The following is a 25043-nucleotide window of genomic DNA, read 5'->3' as shown; positions in this document are numbered from 1 at the left end:
TACTTTTATATTAAAATTGACAGACATGGCGTCTATTTTTATATTTAAAATATCGACAAAGTTTCCGTCGATAAATTTGAACGGTCCAAATTACTTTTTAAAATCAAATAAATGGTATGGATTCAACGTATAAAATAGACGTTAAAGGTGTTGTTTTTTTTTTTTTCAAAATAAAATCGACATACACACGGTCGATTTTTATTGCTAAAAACACCAAACCGCACCCACTTCCCGCTCCAAGTTCAGAAACACAATTTTATCCGTTTCTTTCCTTTTCTGCATTCCACTTCTTTTCTGCATTCAGAAACAATTTCAGCCCACTTCACGGTTACGCCGCCGTCACTCCGTTTGCTCGTGCCGCCACTGTCGCTCCTCTTGTTGGCGCCGCCTGTCGCTCCATTGTTGTCGTGCCGCCGTCGCTCCTTTTACTTTGGTCCTTCTCCAGTATCTCTCTCAATCGAACTCACAACCAAGTATCGTTTTCTGACTGTTACTGAACTCTTTTCAAAGCAAACTTCAGTTTCATTTAGAAATCCCCTAAACTATGATCTAATTGTAATATCCTGTTTTCTAAATCTAGAAATTCTGGTCATGTTTATTCTGGTCATAATTTGCTGCTTTAGACACATGCTGGTTCTGTATTGATTCCAATTTCCAAAACCACCTTATTCTTGTTATCTTCACTACGTACCAACTATTCAAACCCTAAATTTGGTGCATGCATTTCTGTGTTGAGTGTTGGCATTCGTAATCTGAACTGTGAAATTAAAGGGAGTGACAGTGATAGAAGATGTCGTGGCTGAGATCTGCGATGACCAAAGCAGTAGAGGTTGGGAACAATACCAACCTCACTCGCGCCGTCGTACAACACGCCGGCCAAGCCGTCGCCGAGGGCGCCAAAATCCTTCAGGATCGCATTGTAACTTCACTCTCCCCTCTTTCTGTATTACTTTCAATTTCGCCTGTGATTGCTACCCGAATTCCCAACTAGGTTAAAATTTGTGTCCCCTTCATGTTTCTAGTGACTTATTGACCTCGTTTTTATTCGTCTCAGCTGTTTGTTTTACATATCTTCTAAACTAGTACTTGTTTTTCCCCATTTGTAATTAAATGAATGAATTATTGTAAAGTTACTGTTTTGGAGCTAAATTAATTTGTAACTGAAGTGTTCTGATGTGAGGTGATGAGAATGATGAGGACACTGATTTCACGTTGTGTGTATGGATAGGCTGCTCGGAATTATAGAAGTGTTGCACAGACAATTAAGAGATTGGAAGAAGCTGCTATCACCTACAGGGGACCTGAAAGAGTGGAGTTGCTTAGAAGATGGCTTGTTGTGCTTAAAGAGGTTGATAAATTGTCTCGAGCTGCGGATGATAAAGAGAAGACTTTTGAGCATCACCTTGGTGTTGAAGAGTTAAAAGATAACCCAAGGAAACCATCTCTGGTAAGAAGCCTTCGTTCCTTGCCTTGAATCCGAACATTCTAGTTTGGTAAGAGTTAAAAGAACTTGTTCTTGTTGCTAATTAAAGCATTATTATTGTAGGGTTTTATGTACATATACTCAGTGATGAGAGGTTCAGTAACTTAAGGTGCAGGGTTAGGAGAATTGTATGAAGAGGCAATAGCATATTTGATTTATTGTCATTGCTTTCAGGTTGAGAGGCAATTTAGTGAATGCTCAAAATCTCTGCAGTGGAATAAGGATAGAGTGAGGGAACTAGAAACACAACTTAAATCTTTGCAAGAGGTTGCAAATGTTCCATGGGTCATCTTGAATTGCGGTTGCTTTTATGTCCCTTTACTAATTGATCCTTTTTCCTTTTCCTTTCTAGGATTTAATTTCAGCTAAAGATGCTGCAGCAGCAAACGAAGAGCGATTATCAGCTGAACTTTCCACTGTGAGTTAATTCTTGAATTCTTTGGCTTTATTAAAATCTAATAGGTTCAGCCATTGTATACAGATTAATTATGTAGACTCCTCTGCATTTTATGTTTTTGGACTAGATGAGGAATTGAACAAAAGGAAATGAAAAATCTCGATTCTGAATTAAGACAGTTTCTTGCAATCTTGAATATGATGAAATAAAGGAGGGGTGGAACATAATAAAGTCATGTGATGTGACGACTGGATTAATTTTCCTTTCCAACTATCGCAAGTTTTTCCCGCCTGGGGGGGGGGGGGGGGGGGCGGGGGGTGGAAGTTACGGGATAGATAGTAGATAACAGCATACATTAGTTTCAAAAAAGAGGGAGATAACTAGAGAGAAAATTTGAGAGAACAGGTTCAATTTCCAATCTTTCATTAATTCAAATGAATGTCTTCCCAACAGGGAATACATATGTATAGAGGATTAGAGGTGTACAAATAATCCTCTATTGTCTAAACTTTACTATATTTTAGGATACAACTGACCTCGTATGACAGTGGCCTGATGAATGATAAGATATAAGCTACGGCACTAACCTTTTGATATCTAAGCTGCTGAAGATAGTCTTTTTATGCCCTGCTTCACTATCCAGCATTAATATGTGCAGCTTCAAATGTATGGACTATTTTTATTTTGGAGTTGTTTTTCTAAATTGCCAAATATTTGAGTTTATGATTTGGCAGTGAAGTCAATTTTATGAAATAGAAGATAGGTGAAGTGCAGTTATGATGCTGACTGGAAATGTACAAAAGGAAATTCATGTAGGAAAGTTCTTAGGAAAGCAGCAAAGGTGCCACAATGCTGGCCAGAGCCTTTGCATAATTGAGATAGTAACCTTTTTTAAGTAGCAATGAGCGGAACACCTGAGAGTCAAATTGAAGTGTAAAAATAAGTCCATACCAGACCTAGATAATGTTTGTGGGCATAGATGTATGTTTTGTGGAAGTAAGATTGAGTATATTTAGAGGTCAATTTTCACATGTTTTATTCATTCAAATAAAGACAATGTTCATTATTGCATTTAGATTCATGGTTATCAAAGGAATGATCAAAGGATGTCCATATCTAAAGATTAAGCTAAGGTGGTGGAAAAGATCAATAATAGTTAAAAAAAAAGAACTCATTTCACCTTTGCCTAAACCTCAACAAGAAGAACAGGGGGAAAAGGAAGAACCACCCAAAAAAGAAGAACCTCATCAGCCACCTCAAGAGAACAAAGATCAGGTACTTCAATTTATTCATTATCTTTGTCATTTGCTAACCTTTCTTTATGATGCTAACATTGTTACTAAAATTAGAAATGTGTATAGCATATGTTTACTTGAGGTGCTTGATAGAGTTGCTAGATAAAGCTATAGAGAAAAATCCTCTCTGTTTGATGAATTTAGATGGGGTTATAGGCCAAGTGACTATTCCAGAACAAGTGAATATTCCAGACCAAGTGACTACTCAAGATGGGGTTCCTCTGATGATGATAATGGCCTTGGAGATTCACCCAACACAACATTTTTGCCAGCTGCCTCTAATGAAGATGGATATGGACGGCAGGGAGGTCAACGTTTTCATTTTCTTATTCATCATTATTAAATTGTTTTCAGAGAATATTTATGATGACTGAAAGAAGATGAAAATATAGGCAAAATAATCAACATTATTATTATTTTTTTGTTTTTGTAATAATGCATAGAAAATGAGAAGAGTAGTTATGATAATGTATACTGATAGCTACAGTGTTTGGAAAAGAAAAACTGTAGAAAGAATTTGAAAAGCTAAATGTTTTGTTTTATTTTGAATATTTTGTATTATTAGTGGATTGCAATTTAAATGAATATAAGTCTATGTTTAGTTATTTGTCTTGTCTTGAGTCTTTATATTAGAGAATTATTTATTATTTTGATAAGTTTGTGAACTTATTATCTAATATTTAAAAGTTTATTTGCATTAATTGTTTTCTATTTTATTTCTATATTTAAAAGTTTATTTGCATTAATTGGTTACTACTTTTTAAATAGAAAAAAATAATTAAAACATATAACTATTAAAATCAACGGCAGAGTTGTCGCTTTTTAAGTTTAAAATAGACAAAGAAAGCCAAAATATAGATACAGAATTTGTCGGTATCTAAATAATTAAATCGACGGCAACTGTGTCGATTTTATTGAATCAAATATCGACGGCAGCATTGTCGATTTTAGTAAGCATATTATAGACAAAGATATTGTCGATTTTATTGGATCAAAAAATCGACAGAAATGGCGTCGATTTTATATAATTAGGGGTGGCAAAGCGGGCCGGCCCGCCCCAACCCGCCCCGCCCCGCCTAGGCCCGCCTCATAAACGGGGTGGACCGGCCCGCCCTGCCAACTAAAATGGGTTCAAAATGCTAGCCCGCCCCGCTTTATAGCAGATTGGCGGGCTAGCCCGCTTGACTCTTTTTTTTTTTTTGAAAAATAAAATTCATTAAAATTAATCAAAAAATAATAATTAAAAAATCAAATACAAATAAAAAATAGTCAAATTATAATATAATTTTTTTTACTATACTTTTTTTTTTTAATTTTTAACTTCAATAAAATTGTTCAAAATAATATTTGTCAATAGAATCATCATTATTTTAAAAAATAAGTCACATAATTTGAGCATATATATGAAATTGTAAAATAAAATAAATAAAGTTAATAACTAAAAGAAGAATAAAAACAAAAAATGAAAAAAAAGTGTTTAAAAATTTTATAATTATTAATTTTATAATAGTAATCACTCTTTTATTTAATATTAAAAAATAAAAAATAAAAATCTTCGGCCCGGCGGACCGGCCCGCCCCGCCCCGCCAAAACCCGCCAATTTGGCGGTGCGGGTTTGGCGGGTTTTTTTAATTTGGCGGGCTCCAAATCCTAGCCCGACCCGCCTTTTTTAGCGGATCGGCCCGACGGGCTCGACCCGTTTTGCCACCCCTATATATAATAATATCGACGGCAATGTCGTCGATTTTATTAAGAATATAAAATTCTCAAACTCATATTATAGACAGAAGCGCTGTCGACTTTATTAAATTATTATCGACAGCCAGGCAAGCCGTTGATTTTATTAGCTTATACTATTTACATATTTTTTACTACTAATAAGTAAATAGATATTTACACTATTGTCCTAAATGATGACTTAAGTTATTTATTTTGTATGTTAAATAATATCTTGTATCTTAAATTCATTAAATATTAAGATGAAAAAAATTGTGCAATAAATTATATAAATAATCACTACAAAAGAGAAAAATTTATCATATATAATAATCGTTGATATATGTAGTGTCAGGTATATATTAGGATTATCTATTTTAATTATGTGAGAGATTATTGTTATTTTTACTTTTTCATTATATTAGTAAATAATATATAAACTAAAAAATTATTAAAATTTTTTAATTTGAATTAAAAAATTCTTGTAAATATATCCAACTTTTATATATACTAAGTGTTATAATATTAAATAATATAGTATTTGTTATAACGATGATGACTCAAAATATTAATCTCAAATATACTTGGGCCTAATAAGACCTCAATGTAAGCAAGATCAACCCAAACTCTTTGTTAGGGTCCCAAATTCGACTTAGGTTCATTACCTTAAAGTGCCAATGGAAATGAAGTCCGCCTCCTCTTGAATCGTCTTAGATTGGATCTCCATTGTTAGTTAGGTATGGTAATTGGTACTCAAGGAAGTGTGGCAGGTCCTCTTTCTATCCCTCACTCCCGTTTAAAAAAAATGCCATCGTCCTTTCTTCGTCTTTGCAAGTCCCTTTTTAATTATTCTCTTAAAAAAACGTAGATCTCTTGGGGTATCTACAAATATTCTTTAAAAATTTTTGAAAAAAATTAACACAAAAAATAGGAAAAAATATAAAAATATATTCTAATATAATAACATAATTTTTGGGACGATACTGAACGACGTAGTAACGGACTTGAGAAGTAGACAAAGTGAGTTAGAGAGAGAGAGAGAAAGAGAGAGAGAGAGAGAATCGAGGCTGAGAATGAGTTTGAAAGAAAAAAAAAAAGAAAGATTCGAATTGGAAGCAGGAATTAGGGTTACTAAATTCAAGAAATAAATTTATGTATATATAAATCAGGATAAATTAAAAATTTTATATTCATGTGGATTTAATGGGTCCCATGGAGTGGGTAGTTATGTCTGTGCTCCATTCATTTTCGCATGGCGGGTTGTGAAAATTTCACGGGTGCACATCTAGCCCCAAAATATGAGTAATCCCAGCAAATTTCATTAGGGTTACTAACTTTAGCGAGTTAGTAATACGGTATTTAGTTACTGTAAACCCCGGTTAAATTAGTAGATAATTAGTCAATAAATTAGTTTTTAATAAAGAAGATTAGAAATGTGAAAATTATATCAAATTAGGATAGAGCACATCGAAACGAGAATTTTGACACCAATTTCGAAGAAAACGGTCCAAGATTGGACCGAATGGACCAAACCGGTTGAACCGGACCCAAACCGTGCCGTCGGTCCAACCGGACCAACCTATTAAATGAACCCAAGGATTTCTTCTCCCTCATTTCAGCTGAAACAAAGCTGAAGCACGTACAGGGGAGGAGAGAACGAAAATCACCGCAAACCCTTACGGTGAACTCTGAACGCCGTAACTTCTCCGTCCAAGCTCCGATCGCCGCCCGTTTGCGGCCACACGTTCACCACGTCGAGCTCTACGTTTCTACCGGAACAATTTCATAGGTAACTTACTATTTAACCTCAGCCTCTTCTTTCCCCCAATTTTCGAATTTTGAGTGGGAATGTTGAATTTCTTTGATTTCTGATATTTTAGGATCCAATTAGCTTGAGAAAAATGTTCACTCTTGCTTATGTGAAGCTTGGGTAAGGTGAGGATATGATAATTCTATTTTAAATTCATTGGATTTGAGCTTTGAGTATTAAATTGGATATATATGTGTTATGAATGTGTATTAGGTTGTGAATAAATAATTGGAGCTTGAAATTGTGAATACTAGAACTTGGAGGAAGCGGATTAGTTGAGGTTTTGAGGGCTATGTTCTTTTAGGAAAATTGTCTTGGAATAATACTTGGGAATCGGCTAAGGTATGGTTTAGGTTTCTTGCATTTAATATATAATGTTCTGTGAAAACTTAGGCTAGATGACCATAGGATAAGTTGGATTGCATGTGTATATTTGATACTTAGTATCTTGTTGATGAACATGGTTGGTTTGGTGCTTGTTGATTAATTGGTGATTTGGTGAATTATTGATTTGAGGTATAACTATTGTGGAGGTTGTTATGATAATGAGAAAGGTTATTTTGTGTTAAAAGCCTAGGATTTGTGAACTATGATTCTTAGTTGAATTTTGGTTGTTGGATTTGAATATTGTATGAGTTTAATTGTTGATCTGAGGTAGATTTATTGTGGTGATTGTTATGATGATGAGGAAGGGTATGTTAAAGGAATGCAGGTTTGGACCCGAAAAGGGTGGCAAAGTCCGACTTTTAGAGGAGATGCTGCCGAAATTTTATAAAAATTAGAGATTTTGTTTGTATGATTATTTAAAAAGATTTAGATTCAAAGGTTATATGGTTTGATTTTGAGTTATTAAGAAAATGAGCATGTTTTAAGTTTGTTTCATTTAGAAAAGAATGAATTACGTTTTGAATTGGAACTATTGATGGACGGAATGAGAGGTGTGATAATGAAGGATAAGGATTGAATATGATTTATATATGATGATGAATGAGATGCGATTGAGAATGATGTGGATGTTGATGAATTATAATTGAATTATTTATATGGCTTATGAATTTAAATGATCTGAGCTACGAGATTCCATGGATAAAGTGCCGTGACTTGCCACCATGTGTACCAGGTTGAAAACTCGATACTCTGTTGACCCTACGATGTAAGTGTGACTGGGCACTATATAAATTCCCGGGAATGTTACCCCATTGAGCAATACTAATTATTTGAGATAAAGCTATGCATAGACTCTTGGGGATGCATGATGAGGCACAGAAGTTGGTGAATTAAAAATTATTAAAATAGTTACGTTGCAAGTATAGTTCTTAACTCACCGAAAATCTGCCTATCAATTTAGAAATATGTCACAGAGAGTTTAAATTAAAAATTACTGGGAGTTGGAGTCCCAGGTCGTCTCCCAACGAGTTGCAGAAAAGTGTGCTATTTTATTAATCAGATGTTCCAAAAGGTTGAGTTAAGTAGATGGAAAATTAAATTGAGAAAATTTAAATAATATGAATAAAAGCCTTGACTGGGAGTTGATTAGTTGGAATCACTATTATTGATGGGATGAATTCAAGATTAATTTATAATTAATGGTTGTTCTGTTTAGTTATCCTTTACTAGGTAAAGGAAAGTCAAACAAGTTGGAATGCTAGATCTATTCACGAGTTGCAACCCACTTAGTTCAAAGGGATTGGTGTTAGTGACTGGATAGCAATCCAACAGTTAACCCAATTACAAATTCTCTTTCAATCCTTCCAACTCAAGAGTTCCTTTCAATCAACTCCCCATCAAGTGAAGAAACTACTCGCTCATTGTAAATAATAAATCCATAACATATGAAAGAGAATTAAAAGAAGACATGATTATTGGAATGGAAAATAAATTAAAATAGAAGAAATAATCCTTGTATTAAATAATCATGAAAGTATTCAATTGAAAAAATTGAACAAAGCAAAGAACATGGAAGAATAAAACCAAGTTAAGAGAACGAACTAGAATGACGAAGTCTTGATGAGGAAATAACTCTTCTCAATGTTCCAATGCTAAGACCAATTAAAAATTAAAATTCTAAAACCTAGAGAGAAAAAACCTAAAGGAGTAAAACTAGATCTAAAAACTGAAAACTGTCTAGAATGAATGTTGTCTTTTGTTTCTGCATATTCTCTGGCTCTAGTCTGTTGTTCCGGGCCGAAAACTGGGTCGAAATAAGGTCCAAAATCGCTCCCAGCGAATTTTGCAGATTATGCAGATCGCACATGTCACGCGATCGCGTCATCCATGCGGACGCGTCATTCGCGCTTTTCCTTGCCACGCGTTCGCGTCGTCCACGCTACCGCGTCGCTTGAGCTTTTCCAATCTGCACGGTCGCGTGAGCCATGCGACCGCGTCACTTCTCGCTGGTTATCTCCTCAAATTCTTGTGTTCCTTCCATTTTTGCTAGCTTCCTTTCCAATCTCCAACTCATTCATGCCTTATAAAGTCTGAAACACTCAACACACAGATCACAGCATCGAATGGAATAAAGGAGAATTAAAAATACATAATTAAAGTCTCTAGGAAGCAGTTTTCAAACATGTTATAAATTCAGGAAGGAATTATAATTTCATGCTAATTTAATGAATAAGTGGGTAAGGATCATGATAAAACCACACAATTAAACACAATATAAACCATAAAATAGTGGTTTATCAACCTCCCCACACTTAAACATTAGTATGTCCTCATGCTTAATTGAAGGAGATAAGGAAATAAGTATAAACATGTAGAAACTCATGAAATGCAATGCAAGCCTATATATATATATATATATATATATATATATATATATATATATATATATATATATATATATATATATATATATATGCAACTATATGATTCTTGCCCACTTGATCAAAAGTAAATAAGCTCTTCAAAACAATTACAAGTCAAATTCCACTAATTCTATCATTATACAATAAAATAGATAAAAGTGCAAGAAGATAGCTCATGAAAGCAGGGAACATGAAAATTCAAGCATTGAACCCTCACTGATAATGTATGTACGCTCTAATCTCTAGTGTATAGGGTAATCACTCTATCCTTCTCTAATCATGCTTTCTAACTTTTGTTCTTCTCCTAACCAATCAACAACAGTTAATATACCAATGCAAACATCATGAGGTCTTTTCAAGGTTGTAATGGGGCTAAGGTACAGGTAGGGGTATACATTTGGTCAAGTGAGCTAATAAATTGATTCTTTAATTAACCCAAGCTCCAACCCAACTTGTATATTTTTAATATAATCTTAAAGTTCATACCTAGCTATCCAGAATTCCCTTTTTCAATCCATACTCATGTATCAACTTTGTATTTGATTCTATCATATGTGCATTGATCTTTGAATTCTGAATTTAACATTGGGGTAATTTTGTCCCCTTATTTATTTATTTATATTTATATATATATTTTGACATTAAAATAAATATAGCTTATCAATGCACATAGATTTTTAATTCTTATAGTTTCACATGAGTAGGTATCCAAATTTTCATTAAATTCTCATGACACATTCTCTTAACAACTTTTGTTCCCACAATTTCCCATACTTAACTAGCACACACAATTCTATCTTAAGCTAACCAAAGATTCAATTGGGGATATACAATTGTTTTTCAGCTTAAGGTTAGTAATGTGGTAAAATATAGAACAAATGGGATTTAAAGGCTCAAAGTGGTTAACAAAGGTAATTGAAAAGGGTAGGCTTAATTTGGATAAGTGAGTTTAAACAAATAATGGCCTCAATCATGTGCAAGCATGCAAATATAATAAATATTGGACATATAAGATAAAACAAAATATAGATTACAATCATAGAGAAGTAAACACACAAGGATGAAATAATTATGGTTAAATAATGTAACCATACATAAAGGCTCAAATATTTCACAGGTTGTGTTCTTTAGCTCAAATATCATGTTCCAAATACAACTCAAGCAAATTTATCATAAAAATTTTGAAAAATTAGTGAAATTTTGTTCCAAAGATAGAGTCTTAAAAGAAACTTATTGTCTTTTCAATCAAGTAGAAGATGCATGCAACTATCCTAACCTATGCAATTTATTCTATTCTATAAAAGAAAGAAAATCTAACTAAAATATCCTAATTATTGGTGCTAGAGAAGAGAAATTACCTCCGGAAGTCAGGTACTAACCGACCTCCCCACACTTAAGGCTTTGCACCGTCCTTGGTGCCGTCTGTCAAGAACAGGGGTGGGCTGGTAGCAGTATCTCCATAATCGGGACCGTCATGGTTCCCTGTGCTAGTAAAAGAAGTGGATTCCGGGGTGTCTGAGTCTCTGCGATCTCCTCTAAGTAGCTCCCTGAGGTGTTTGAATCTTCGGTTGTTACGGCTCTCTCTCAACTTAGCTTTGTGTTCTTGTCGATCCAACCTTGTGATTATCTGCTGGAGCAATTCATCAGTTGTAGGTGCTTGTGGTGTTGAAGAAGGATTATCTTCAACTGGAGCAGTAGGAAGACTTGTAGTGGCTGCTGGAAGTCTGAGGTATTTCCCGTTAGGGACATACTGATCATCCCGTGGAAGCACGACTTTGGTGTCCCCAGCTCTGTAAGAGACTCCGGCTGCTGAGACAAGATCTGAGACCAAGGTGGGGAAAGGTAAGTTGCCCGCAATTTGTACGTGTTCCATAGCATTCCGGATATGTCTTGAGAGATTCAGAGGTTGGTCTGTAAGGATGCACCATAGTAGAACAGCCATGTCCGCAGTGAAGGAGGACTCATGAGTGCTCGGAAAGACGTAATGGGACATGATCTGTGCCCATACGCGAGCCTCCAAGGTAAGTGCTGAAGCCAAGATTCCCTTAGGGCGGGTACGGTGGTATCCGTAGATCCAACGGCTGCCAGGTAATGCGATAACTCCGAGAACGGAGTCCCAGTCAAATTGGTACCTCTGGCGCTTAAGTGCGGCTTCTTGGAAGGCGTCCATTCCTTCTGGAATAGGGGAAAGACTCAAAGCTTGCTGAATGGCCATTTCTGTAATGGGGACTTGCTTCTGCTGGACATAAACAGACTGCAGGGTTGGCATGTAGAAGTTAGAGTAGAACTCAACTACCCAAGAAAGATTGACCTGCCTTGGCTGTCTCCATAGGAAACCCCATTGTCTTCGTTCAATTTGCGGCTCAACAAAGGTAGCAATATTGGACGGGAGGATAAGAAGGTATTCATTGTTATAGTTCCTTTTTGCCAGGATAGGGAACATCTGCTCACAGTAGCGATTGGGAAATCGCGCAGTTTCCTTTGCTGGAAAGGCTTTCTCTTTGTCATCAACCTTTATTATCCTCTTAACTCTTTTTGTTGAGGGCTTGACTGCGGTTGAAGACGGCTCTGCCACTGATGCTCTTTTAGTGCCTCTTCTTGCTGGGGGGTTTAGGAGTTGCTTTCTCCTTTCCTTTCTTGGTGGCCATCCTAAAAAGAGAGGAGAAAGTAAATTAAATTCAAATAGATATATAGCAAGGAAGAGAACGGAAGAGTGGTGATGGATGCACATTAGGATGTAGTTGACATTAGCACAGGCTCTCAAGTACATGTGAAAAGCCAACAATGGAAAATAGTCAGTGCACCGAAAGATAAGTAGATGCAAGGTGTTTATTGGCATGCCGGAAAAGGGCATGAGTAGCATAGACCAAGCATCAGTTGTAACAAGCCAAAATGTTTGTATTAACAATTAAATGCAATTAAAATAATAGTAAAGAGAATTTGTGAAAAGCAAGCATTGAATAGTAGAGTAAAGTAATGTAGAAAAGTGCATAATGCTATATGGGCTTTTTCACAAACACATGGCATGCATGGTAAATAAGATATAGAAAGTATGTATGTGAACATGCAAGCAATCCCTTAAAAATAATAATTGTTAAACAAATTGCAACAATCCACAAGCATATAATGAGGAATAATGACTCAAATAAATTTCTAATACCATGTAAAAAGGAAAAGAAGAAGAAGGAAAATATGAATAATGAAAAGAAAAAGAAAAGAAAAAGAAAATAATATATAAAATAATAAGAATGATAGAAAAGAAAAGAAGGAAGAAGAAAATAGAACCTTGGTAATGGAGGTGAGAGAGAGAGAGTGTGTGATAGGTGAGATAGAAGGAAGAAGGGAGAAGGAAGAAATAAGGAGGGAAAAGAAAAATTAGGATTCGGAGGAGAGAAAGATAAGATATGTGGCAATTTTAGGTTGAGCTGTGCGGCGCATGCGATGCGGCCGCGTGGGGCACGCGTTCGCGTGGATGCGCTTCAAGTATGGTGACGCGATCGCGTCGGTCACGCGGTCGCGTGACCTATGTTATGCTTCTGGCGCGAGTGCAGCCTCGCACCAGCACAACTCTCTGTTCAAATTAATTTATTTGCCAAAATTGGGACGGCGCGATCGCGTGGGTCACGCGATCGCGTGAGTGTGCGTCAGAAAATAGATGACGCGGCCGCGTGATAAGGGTTGTGCTTCCAGCACCAATCCAGCATCACTCTCGCACAATATTTCATTGTGCACCCTTTTACGTCGAAAACTCAGGGCACGCGGCCGCGTGGGGCACGCGGTCGCGTGGGAGGCCATGATTCCCATGCGACGCGAACGCATCAACAACGCGATCGCGTGGGTTGATTTGTGCCATTGGCACGCCTCCAGCCACGCTCCAGCGTGACTTTCTGTTCATCTTTATTTTTTCTTTACTCTCCTTACGACGCGGACGCGTCGCTGATGCAACCGCGTCGCGTAGCGGAAATTTTTTTTTTTGAAAATAAAAACATGTAAATGCAGATGCACGAAAGTACTAAGAAAGATAAGAGTTATTGAATGGGAAAAACTAAAAATAAAGAAAAGAACGATCATACCATGGTGGGTTGTCTCCCACCTAGCACTTTGCTTTAACGTCCGTAAGTTGGACGCTACACTAGCTCAATCTTATGCTATGTGGGGATCTTCCAAGAGGAAGATCTCAAGCTCCTTCTTTCTCTGCATCTTCTCGCCATGGTATAGCTTCAGGCGTTGTCCATTAACCTTAATAGAGCTTGAAGGATGGCTTAGGTGATAAACTCCGTACGGTTCGGCCTTCTCTACTCTGTATGGACCTTCCCATCTTGATCTCAACTTACCTAGCATGAGCCTTAGTCGAGATTTGTAAAGGAGGACTAAATCCCCAGGTTGGAACTCTTTCTTCTTGATGTTTTGATCATGTACAGCCTTCATCTTTTCCTTGTATATTCTGGAGTTTTCATAAGCTTCTAAGCGAAGGCTCTCCAGTTCCTGCAGTTGCAACTTCCTTTCAGCTCCGGCTTTCTCAATTCCCATGTTGCACTCCTTAACTGCCCAAAAAGCTCTGTGTTCTACTTCAACTGGGAAATGACAAGCTTTTCCATAAACCAAGCGGAAAGGACTCATCCCAATGGGTGTCTTGTATGCTGTTCTATATGCCCAGAGTGCATCTTGTAGCCTGGTGCTCCAGTCTTTTCTATGAGGCTTTACTATCTTTTGCAAGATTCGCTTAATTTCTCTGTTTGACACCTCGGCTTGCCCATTAGTTTGGGGATGTAAGCTGTTGCAACTTTATGAATTATCCCATGCTTCTTCATTAATCCTGTCAGTCTCCTGTTACAAAAATGGGTGCCTTGATCGCTCACGATTGCTCGTGGTGATCCGAAGCGACATATAATATGGTTTCTCACAAAGGAAACAACAGCGTTAGCATCATCAGTGCGGGTAGGAATTGCTTCCGCCCATTTGGAAACATAATCCACAGCTAACAATATATAAAAATATCCATTAGAATTTGGAAATGGACCCATGAAGTCAATGCCCCAAACATAAAAAATTTCACAGAAAAGCATAATTTGTTGAGGCATCTCATCTCTCCTGGATATATTGCCAAATTTCTGGCATGGGAGACAAGATTTACAAAACTCAGCAGTGTCTCTAAAAAGAGTAGGCCACCAGAATCCACAGTCTAAGATCTTTCTAGCTATTCTTTGAGGGCCAAAATGTCCTCCACTCTCAGATGAGTGACAGGCCTCTAAAATGGACTGGAATTCTGATTGAGGCACACAACGTCTAATTACTTGATCAGCGCCACATCTCCATAAATATGGGTCATCCCATATATAATATTTAGACTCGCTTTTCAGCTTGTCTCTTTGATGCTTAGAAAAATTTGGAGGAAATGTGCAGCTAACTAAATAATTAGCAACAGGTGCATACCAAGGGACTACCTCAGATACTGCTTGCAGGTTATCAAAAGGAAAATATACATCTATAGGAGTAGAATCATCCTTAATATGCTCAAGGCGACTCAAGTGGTCTGCCACTAAATTCTGATTACCACTCCTATCCTTTATTTCTAAATCTAATTCTTGTAACAGCAGTATCCAACGTATAAGTCTTGGTTTGGACTCCTTTTTAGCTAATAGATACTTTAAAGCTGCATGGTCCGAATACACTACTACTCTAGTACCAAGTAAATAAGCTCGGAATTTATCCAGAGCAAAAACAATAGCAAGAAGCTCTTTCTCAGTAGTAGTATAGTTGGACTGGGCATTGTCTAAAGTCTTAGACGCATAAGCAATAACAAAAGGATCCTTACCTTCACGCTGAGCCAGCGCTGCTCCTACTGCATGGTTGGAAGCATCGCACATGATTTCAAATGGCTGGCTCCAGTCTGGTCCTCTCACAATTGGAGCTTGAGTCAGAGCAGTCTTCAGCTTATCAAACGCTTGTTTGCAATTCTCACTGAACTCGAACTCAATATCCTTCTGCAGTAATCTGGATAAGGGAAGTGCGACCTTACTAAAGTTCTTAATAAATCTCCTGTAAAAACCTGCATGGCCAAGGAACGAACGGACTTCCCTCACAGAAGAGGGGTAAGGTAAACTAGAAATAACATTCACCTTTGCTGGGTCTACAGAAATGCCATTATTAGATACCACATGTCCTAATACAATTCCTTGTTTTACCATAAAGTGACATTTTTCGAAATTTAATACAAGGTTTGTATTAACACATCTATCTAATACTCTAGATAATCCATCTAAGCAAAGGCTAAAAGAATCACCATAAACGCTAAAATCGTCCATAAAAACTTCCATACAGTCCTCAATAAGATCAGAGAAAAGACTCATCATGCACCTTTGGAAAGTAGCTGGTACATTGCACAAGCCAAAGGGCATTCTCTTGTAAGCATAAGTCCCAAAAGGACATGTAAAAGTAGTCTTTTCCTGATCCTCAGGAGCTATATGAATCTGGAAATAACCTGTGTAACCATCTAAAAAGCAATAATGTGATTTACCTGACAGGCGATCCAGCATTTGATCAATGAATGGAAGTGGGTAGTGATCTTACGGGTAGCTTGGTTGAGACGCCTGTAATCAATGCAGACTCTCCAAGCATTCTGAACTCTAGTTGCTATGAGCTCTCCATGCTCATTCTTCACTGTAGTGACTCCAGACTTCTTGGGCACCACTTGTACTGGGCTTACCCAGTCACTGTCTGAAATGGGATATATGATACCTGCTTCCAATAGTCTGGTCACTTCCTTTTTGACAACTTCGAAGATGGTGGGATTCAATCTTCTTTGGGGTTGACGGACAGGTCTTGCTCCCTCTTCTAAAAATATTCTGTGCTCACATACTTGAGGGTTGATGCCTACTATATCTGCCAAGCTCCACCCAATTGCCTTCTTATGCTTCCTCAGCACATCAAGTAACTGCTCTTCTTGTTGAGAAGTAAGTTCCCTTGCAATGATAACTGGAAACCTCTGCCCATCTTCGAGATAAGCATATTTGAGATGCGGAGGGAGGGGTTTCAATTCTAACTTCTGATCATGAGTAGGCTCTGGATTATCTGGGGCTTGTGAAAATGGTGAAGTGCCCTCATTGTCATTTAAAAGGGTCCCCACACTTGGACCTTGTCCAGTGTGCCTCTCTTCAAACTCTTTCTTGTGAACTTCAGCTACACTTTCATCTATGACATCACACTGGAAGATAGAACGATCTTCTGGGGGGTTGTCAATGACTCCATTCAAATTGAAGATTACTATGCGGCCATCTATTTCAAAGGAGTATGTTCCTGAAAAAGCATCCAATTTGAATTTTGATGTCTTCAAGAATGGTCTTCCAAGTAGGATTGATGATGGCTTATCTGAATCATTATGGGGCATCTCCAAGATATAAAAATCAGTGGGAAATGTAAGCCCTTTAATGTTCACCAAAACATCTTCAGCAACTCCAGCCACTGTAATAATGCTTTTATCTGCTAACACAAAACGAGCTGCCGACCTTTTTAAGGGAGGGAGCCTCAAAATATCATATATAGACAAAGGCATTATACTGACACATGCTCCTAAATCACACATGCAATCATAAATTACTACACCACCAATAGTACAGCTAACTATACAAGGACCTGGATCACTACATTTTTCAGGTAATCCTCCCATTAAAGCAGATATAGAACTACCTAAAGGAATAGTTTATAATTCATTAATTTTGTCTTTATGGATACATAAGTCTTTTAGAAACTTTGCATATTTAGGTACCTGCTGAATAACATCAAAAAGAGGAACAGTTACCTCAACCTTTTTGAATATTTCTACCATTTTGGGGTCGAGTTCCAGCTGCTTCCTGGGCTTCCTTGCAAGTTGTGGAAATGGAATAGGAGTAGTATTTTCTGTGGTGTTTGCGTCTTTTGGTGCTTCCTCCTGTGGTTGAGCTATTTCTTCTTCAGCTATGTCCTGTATGTCCTCTTCCTCTTCAACATCTTCTATTTCTACTACCTCTTCAGCTGAGGTGTGTTCTGGTGGGCTTGGTTCCTCCTTATTCCTCTCCTGCAGTGTGGTTCCAGACCTTAGGGTGATGGCATTAATGCCTCCCTTTGGATTGGGTAATGGTTGAGAGGGGATTGAGCTTGAAGGTTGGTTACTGGAATTTTGCGTTGATCCAATCTGTGACATAAGAGCTTGCAAAGTAGAGGTGAGACTATTCAGACTGGCATTAATACTATTCATGATGTTATTTTCCATGGTCTGTTGTCTTCGCTCAAAAGATTGTAGTAGCTCTTCATTAGGAGATAAAAAAGAATGGGAAAATTGAGAGGTCTGCTGTTGATTGTTCTGTGGTCCTTGGTTTTGCCTCAGGTAAGGTGCTCTGTAAGGTTGATTCTGCTTCCTGTTGTTGTTATTATTCCACCTTTGATTTTCCTGATTATCTCGGCCTCCTCTGTTATTGTTGTCCCTCCAATTCTGGTTAGAATTGTCCTGCCATCCATGGTTATTATTTCCACTTTGATTGTACCCTTGGTTGGGGCGGTCATAGAAGTTATGAGTGGATGCCACCATGTTGTCTTCTTGTTGGAGCTGCAGGCATTCATCAGTGTAATGGCTATAATCAGCACAGATTCCGCAAATTCTCTGCGGGACTAATTGTTGGTTTTGCTGTGGCAAGGGAGGTTGAGTTTGCTGAGCTTGTTGTTGATTCAATTGCATCTGCTTCAGCAAGTTGGTCATCTCACATATACTCTGAGCTAGAGCCGCCGTCTTTCTGTTAGAGGATACTTCTGCAACGACTTTTGAACGGCCTTGCTTTTGCCTGTGGTTCCTAGTAGATTCAGCTAAATCACTGATCAATTGCCAAGCCTCATCAGTGGTCTTGTACTTCTTCATAGACCCATTGCTAGCACTTTCCAATGTGGTCTTATCTTGGGGCCTCATGCCCTGTGTGATATAGCTAAGTAACACTATCTTGTCAATCATGTGGTGGGGGCAAGCTTCCAGAAGATTATTGAAGCGCTCCCAGTATTCAAAGAGAGTCTCATTGTCATCTTGAACAATTGTGGAAATATCCTTCCTCAGTTTATCAGTAACTTCAGATGGAAAGAATTTCTCCAAAAACTCCTTTCTGAGTGTATCCCAGTTGGATACATTTGCTAGAGGTTGAGTGTAGTACCACTCTCTTGCTTTTCCCTCGAGAGAAAACGGGAAAGCTTTCAGCAAAATAGAAGTTTCATCAGTACCATCACGCCTGACAGTAGAACAGGCTGCCTGGAAATCTCTCAAGTGCTTGATAGGCTCTTGAGTAGGTAGGCCATGAAACTTGGGCATCAAATTTAGCAGTGCGGTCTTTATTTCAAAATCTGTAGCTACCGCTGGATGATGCGCTTGAAACGGTTGCATTGTAAAATCAGGGGCTCCTTCCTCCTGGATGGTAACTCTTCTAGCTGCCATGTCTTCTGCACGTAAAACAACCGAATCAGTAGAACGGGGGCTGGTTTCTTCCTCAAGTTCACTTTCAGATCCGCCCTCAGAGCGGACTAACCGACGCTGTTCTCGCCTTATTCGTGAAATAGTCCTTTCAATTTCAGGATTGAATATTAGCAAGCGCAGATCAGGAAGTGAACGCGTCATTTGACGAAAGAAACATGCAGCTCATAGTAGCAAAATAAAATAAAATGCAAATAGATAAATTCTAATTAATAACTTTAGCACTCTATTGCAACTCCCCGGCAACGGCGCCAAAAATTGATGAGGCACAGAAGTTGGTGAATTAAAAATTATTAAAATAGTTACGTTGCAAGTATAGTTCTTAACTCACCGAAAATCTGCCTATCAATTTAGAAATATGACACAGAGAGTTTAAATTAAAAATTAATGGGAGTTGGAGTCCCAGGTCGTCTCCCAACGAGTTGCAGAAAAGTGTGCTATTTTATTAATCAGGTGTTCCAAAAGGTTGAGTTAAGTAGATGGAAAATTAAGTTGAGAAAATTTAAATAATATAAATAAAATCCTTGACTGGGAGTTGATTAGTTGGAATCACTATTATTGATGGGATGAATTCAAGATTAATTTATAATTAATGGTTGTTCTGTTTAGTTATCCTTTACTAGGTAAAGGAAAGTCAAACAAGTTGGAATGCTAGATCTATTCACGAGTTGCAACCCATTTAGTTCAAAGGGATTGGTGTTAGTGACTGGATAGCAATCCAACAGTTAACCCAATTACAAATTCTCTTTCAATCCTTCCAACTCAAGAGTTCCTTTCAATCAATTCCCCATCAAGTGAAGAAACTACTCGCTCATTGTAAATAATAAATCCATAACATATGAAAGAGAATTAAAAGAAGACATGATTATTGGAATGGAAAATAAATTAAAATGGAAGAAATAATCCTTGTATTAAATAATCATGAAAGTATTCAATTGACAAAATTGAACAAAGCAAAGAACATGGAAGAATAAAATCAAGTTAAGAGAACGAACTAGAATGATGAAGTCTTGATGAGGAAATAACTCTTCTCAATGTTCCAATGCTAAGACCAATTAAAAATTAAAATTCTAAAACCTAAAGAGAAAAAACCTAAAGGAGTAAAACTAGATCTAAAAACTGAAAACTGTCTAGAATGAATGTTGTCTTTTGTTTCTACATATTCTCTGGCTCTAGTCTGTTGTTCCGGGCCGAAAACTGGGTCGAAATAAGATCCAAAATCGCTCCCAGCGAATTTTGCAGATTATGCAGATTGCACATGTCACGCGATCGCGTCATCCATGCGGACGCGTCATTCGCGCTTTTCCTTCCCACGCGTTCGCGTCTTCCACGCTACCGCGTCGCTTGAGCTTTTCCAATCCACGCGGTCACGTGAGCCATGCGGCCGCGTCACTGCGATTTGCTCTCCTTCGCGCGGTCGCGTGAGCCATGCGACCGCGTCACTTCTCGCTGGTTATCTCCTCAAATTCTTGTGTTCCTTCCATTTTTGCTAGCTTCCTTTCCAATCTCCACTCATTCATGCCTTATAAAGTCTGAAACACTCAACACACAGATCACGTCATCGAATGGAATAAAGGAGAATTAAAAATACATAATTAAAGTCTCTAGGAAGCAGTTTTCAAACATGTTATAAATTCAGGAAGGAATTATAATTTCATGCTAATTTAATGAATAAGTGGGTAAGGATCATGATAAAACCACACAATTAAACACAATATAAATCATAAAATAGTGGTTTATCAATGCACGTCAGGGGACAGTCTAAGTATAATTCAGACTTGTCGGGTTAGCTGGATAACTGACAGATGAGCCTCATCAGCCATAGGACAGGCATGCATCATATGCATATTACTTGAATTACTTGCTTGTGCTTTAATTGGGTGTGCCTATATGTACTTGCCATGTTAAATGTGTATTTGTTACCTGCAGTATTTGTAACCTTCTTGTGCTTCCCTTTATCTGTCTATTTGTCTGTGGAAATGCATGATGGAGTTCGAAGTATGGAGGAATGGCAGTATGGGACTTAGATTTAAGGTTAAGTTAGGTTTAAATATTCCTAGAAAACCACCTTTTATGGCTCCTGTTTAATACTTTAAGCTCTATAATTTGAGTGTCGGCGTTCTAGGATTGCCTCTAGCATTGTCAGAACCTTATGTGTGTGGCACCTTTACCATACTGAGAACCTCCGGTTCTCATTCCATACTATGTTGTTGTTTTTCAGATACAGGTTGAGAGGCATCTCGTTAGGCGTCTGGACTCTTGAAGCAGAGTGGTTACTGGGTTATTTTGCGTGCCCTGATTTTCGACGTAAAACGGGTGCACAGCTGAAAGTTGTGCTAGAGTGGTGTTGGACTAGCGCTGGACGCGCAGTTCCCCTCACGCGACCGCGTGCCCCACGCGGCCGCGTCGTACCCCATAAACTGCCCACTCACGCGATCGTATGCCCCACGCGATCGCGTCACCTAAAATTTGGCATTTAATGATTTTGAACAGAGAGTTGTGCGGGTGCGAGGCAACCCTCGCGCCACTGGTACAAAATGGGTCACGCGACCGCGTGACCGACGCGACCGCGTCGCTCACCTTAAATGTAAGTCGCGCGACCGTGTGTCCCATGCGATCGCATCGCTTGTGCTGCACAGCTCAACCTAATTTTGCCAATTATCATATCTTTTTCTTCTCCAAATCCTAATTTTCCTTTTTCCCTCCTTATTTCTTCCTCCCCCCCTTCTTCCTTCTATCTCACCTTTCACTCTCTCTCCCTCACCTCCATTAACAAGGTTTTATTTTCTTCTTCGTCCTTCTCTTTTCTATCATTCTTCTTATTTTATATGTTATTTTCTTTTACTTTTTTTTCTTTTCATTATTCATATTTTCTTTCTTCTTTTTTCCTTTTAACATGGTGTTAGAATTTTTTTTGAGTCATTATTTTTCATTATATGCTTGTGGATTGTTGCAAATTGTTTGACAATTATATATTATTTTCTTTAAAGGGTTGCTTGCATGTTCACTTTAATACTTTCTATACCTTCTTCACCATGCATGCTATGTGTTTGTGAAAAAGCCCATATGGCATTATGCACTTCTCTATGTTATTCTACTATTCAATGCTTGCTTTTCACAAATTCCCTTTACTATTATATTAATTGAATTTAATTGTCAATACAAATGTGATGGTTTGTTACAAAGTAATGCTTGGTCTATGCTACTCATGCCCTTTGCCGGCATGCCAATAAACACCTTGCATTCACTTGTCATCATATGCACTAACTATTTTCCATTAATGATCTTTCATATGTACTCATGAGCGTGTGTTGACATCATTTACCTTTTAATGTGCAATTACAACCATCCTTTTTTTCGTTCTCTTCATTGCTATATATCTCTTTGAATTCAATCTACTTTCTCTTCCCTTTTCAGGATGGCCACCAAGAAAGAAAAAGAGAAAGTTACTCCCAAACCACCAGCAAGAAGAGGAACTAAAAGAGCACTAGTGGCAGAGCCTTCTTCAACTGTAGTCAAGCCCTCAACAAAAAGAGTTAAGAGGATCATAAAGGTTGATGAAAAGGAGAAAGCCTTTCAAGCAAAGGACACTGCGCGATTTTCCAATCACTACTGTGAGCATTTGTTCCCCATCCTGGCTTAAAGGAGTTACAACAACGAACACCTTCTTATCCTCCCGCCCAATATTGCTACTTTTGTTGAGCCGCAAATTGAACGAAGACAATGGAGTTTCCTACAGAGACAACAGAAGCAGGTCAATCTCTCTTGGGTAGTCGAGTTCTACTCTAACTTCTACCAGCCTACCCTGCAGTCTGTCTTTGTCCGTCAGAAGCAAGTCCCTATTACAGAAGAGGCTATTCAACAAGCTTTGAGTCTTCCCCCTATTCCAGAAGGATTGGACGCTTTTCAAGAAGCTGCACTCAAGCGCCAGATGTACCAATTTGACTGGGAAGCTGTTCTCAGAGTTATCGCACTACCTGGCAATCGTTGGATCTACGGATACCATCGTACCCGCCCTAAGGGAATATCAGCTTCAGCACTTACCTTGGAGGCTCGCGTATGGGCACAGATCATGTCCCATTATGTCTTTTCGAGCACTCACGAGTCTTCCTTCACTGTAGACATGGCCGTTCTACTATAGTGCATCCTTACAGACCAGCCTCTGAATCTACCAAGACATATCCGGAATGCCATGGGACACGTACAAATTGCGGGCAACTTACCTTTTCCCGCCTTGGTCTCAGATCTTGTCTCAGCAGCCGGAGTTTCCTACAGAGCTAGAGACACCAAAGCCATGCTTCCACGGGATGATCAGTATGTCCCCAATGGGAAGTACCTCAGACTTCCAGCAGCCACTAAAAGCCTTCCCACTGCTCCGGTTGAAGATATCCCTTCTTCAACACCACAAGCACCTACAACAGATGAACTGCTCCAGCAGATAATCAAAAGATTGGATCGGCAAGAACAGAAAGCGAAGTTAAGAGAGCGCCGTAACGAGCGCCGATTCAAACACCTCAAGGAGCTACTCAAGGGACACTTCAAGGACTCAGACACCCCGGACTCCACTTCTTTTACCAGCACAAGGAGCCATGATGGTCCCAACTGTGGAGATACTATAACCAGCCCACCCCTGTTCCTAACAGATGGCACCGAGGACGGTGCAAAGCCTTAAGTGTGGGGAGGTCGGTCAATACCTGACTTCCGGAGGTAATTTCTCTTCCCTAGCACCAATAAATTAGGATATTTTAGTTAGATTTTCTTTCTTTTATAGAATAGGATAAATTGCATAGTAATAGGTTAGTTGCATGCATGCTCTACTTGATTAAAAAGACAATAAGTTTCTTCTAAGACTCTATATTTGGAACAAAATTTCACTAATTTTTCACATTTTATGATAAATTTGCTTGAAGTTGTATTTGGAACATGATGTTTGAGCTAAAGAACACACAACCTGTGAAGATTTGAGCCTTTATGCATGGTTACATTATTTAACTGTAAACCCGGTTTAACCGAAATTAATTAAATAATAAGTAAAATAGGAGCGAATATGGTTGGAAGATTTGGCAATTGGAATTTGATGATTTAAATATGATATTTGGATTCAGTGAATTTTTCCGAGTTGGAAAACATAGTTTTCTGCGTAAAAGCGCGCAGTGGAATTTTGACCAGAAGTACCGGCTGAGATCTGTCTGGTACTGCAGCTGAGAAAATTGATTATGAGTAAATAAGATTAAGAAATGAGGAATTATAATTAGGAGAGGTAGAAATATTTGAAGTGCGACTTAGAGTGCTAATCTTAAAGGTTTTGGTCCAAAATTGGGCCAATGGACAAAAATAAGTGAACCGGGCCTAAGTGGACCCAAGGCCCAACATATATGAACATTAGTTATGAGCATTTCAGCTCATTTTGCCCTAAAGAAGGGGTGTTGGGCGCTGAAATTGGGAAGAGAAAAGAGAAGAGAGAAAACCTAACTCTCTTTGATCTTCAAACCACCATAACTTGAGCTACGGAGCTCCGATTGACGAGCCGTTTACGGCCACGCGTCGCTCTTCTCATCCTCTACAATTCTATCTAAGTTTTGTGGTGAGTATTCCATTCATCTCTGCCCAGTTTTCGAAATTCTCTTCTGTTACACGTTTTTGGGTAGTTGGTGTTGAAATCTTGTGGTTTTGGGTGTTTAGGGATACTCCAACATGGATTCTAAGTGAGTTCTATCCCTACTTCATATGGGCTGAGGTAAGATGTGCTCAAACCCTTGTGATTTGTCATTTTTATGAGCCCTAGGTTGATGTATGTATGTGATATTGGTTATGTTAGTGTATTTGGTGATGTTGGTGCACAATTGGGAGATTGGTATTGCTTGAGGAGCTTTGGTGAGGCTTGGAGCTAAAGTTGGTGAAGACTTCCAAAGAAGAGGCTCAATTGGTTTGGCTACAAGAGGTACGGTTTAAGTTTCATTTAAGTACCGTGTGTTGTGACGAGAATTCCTAGGCTAGATGCCCCTAGAATTAAGTTTGGATTGTGTAAATGGTTGGTACTAATATGCA

At 38.3% G+C, this 25043-nt stretch overlaps 1 protein-coding gene and 1 long non-coding RNA gene across 5 annotated transcripts; both read left to right on the top strand.

Annotated features, from left to right (window-relative positions):
* Positions 1–200: 200 nt before the first annotated feature.
* On the top strand, positions 201–3780 carry LOC112743759 (uncharacterized). 4 transcript variants are annotated; one of them, XM_072214639.1, is made up of 7 exons: positions 201–473; positions 772–919; positions 1229–1447; positions 1658–1750; positions 1836–1901; positions 2957–3155; positions 3332–3780. In XM_072214639.1, exons 2-6 carry the CDS (start codon positions 791–793, stop codon positions 3005–3007), a joined length of 558 nt encoding a protein of 185 aa, XP_072070740.1. In that variant the 5' UTR covers positions 201–473; positions 772–790; the 3' UTR covers positions 3008–3155; positions 3332–3780. The 4 variants fall into 4 exon arrangements, with proteins under 4 accessions (XP_072070740.1, XP_072070738.1, XP_072070739.1 ...); XM_072214637.1 differs by having other exon boundaries at positions 239–919; XM_072214638.1 differs by having other exon boundaries at positions 239–919; positions 3320–3780.
* A 2723-nt stretch (positions 3781–6503) lies between these two features.
* On the top strand, positions 6504–23715 carry LOC140178876 (uncharacterized). The gene is made up of 4 exons (XR_011871853.1): positions 6504–6680; positions 6772–6826; positions 6915–7043; positions 22413–23715. It is a non-coding gene; the product is annotated as an uncharacterized lncRNA (long non-coding RNA).
* The last annotated feature ends 1328 nt before the right edge of the window (positions 23716–25043 follow it).

This window comes from Arachis hypogaea, chromosome 14, assembly GCF_003086295.3.
Source record: "Arachis hypogaea cultivar Tifrunner chromosome 14, arahy.Tifrunner.gnm2.J5K5, whole genome shotgun sequence".
Taxonomy (NCBI): domain Eukaryota; kingdom Viridiplantae; phylum Streptophyta; class Magnoliopsida; order Fabales; family Fabaceae; genus Arachis; species Arachis hypogaea.
The sequence above is the reverse complement of the archived record's forward strand: the minus strand, read 5'-3'. Positions and strand labels throughout refer to the sequence as shown.

What these genes read in the sequence shown, in the direction of transcription:
- LOC112743759 (XM_072214639.1), top strand. Translation starts at nt 791, where the DNA reads ATGTCGTGGCTGAGATCTGCGATGACCAAAGCAGTAGAGGTTGGGAAC. An exon ending in AAATCCTTCAGGATCGCATT is followed by an intron (nt 920 to 1,228) that starts GTAACTTCACTC and finishes GTGTATGGATAG; the next exon opens with GCTGCTCGGAATTATAGAAG. An exon ending in ACCCAAGGAAACCATCTCTG is followed by an intron (nt 1,448 to 1,657) that starts GTAAGAAGCCTT and finishes CATTGCTTTCAG; the next exon opens with GTTGAGAGGCAATTTAGTGA.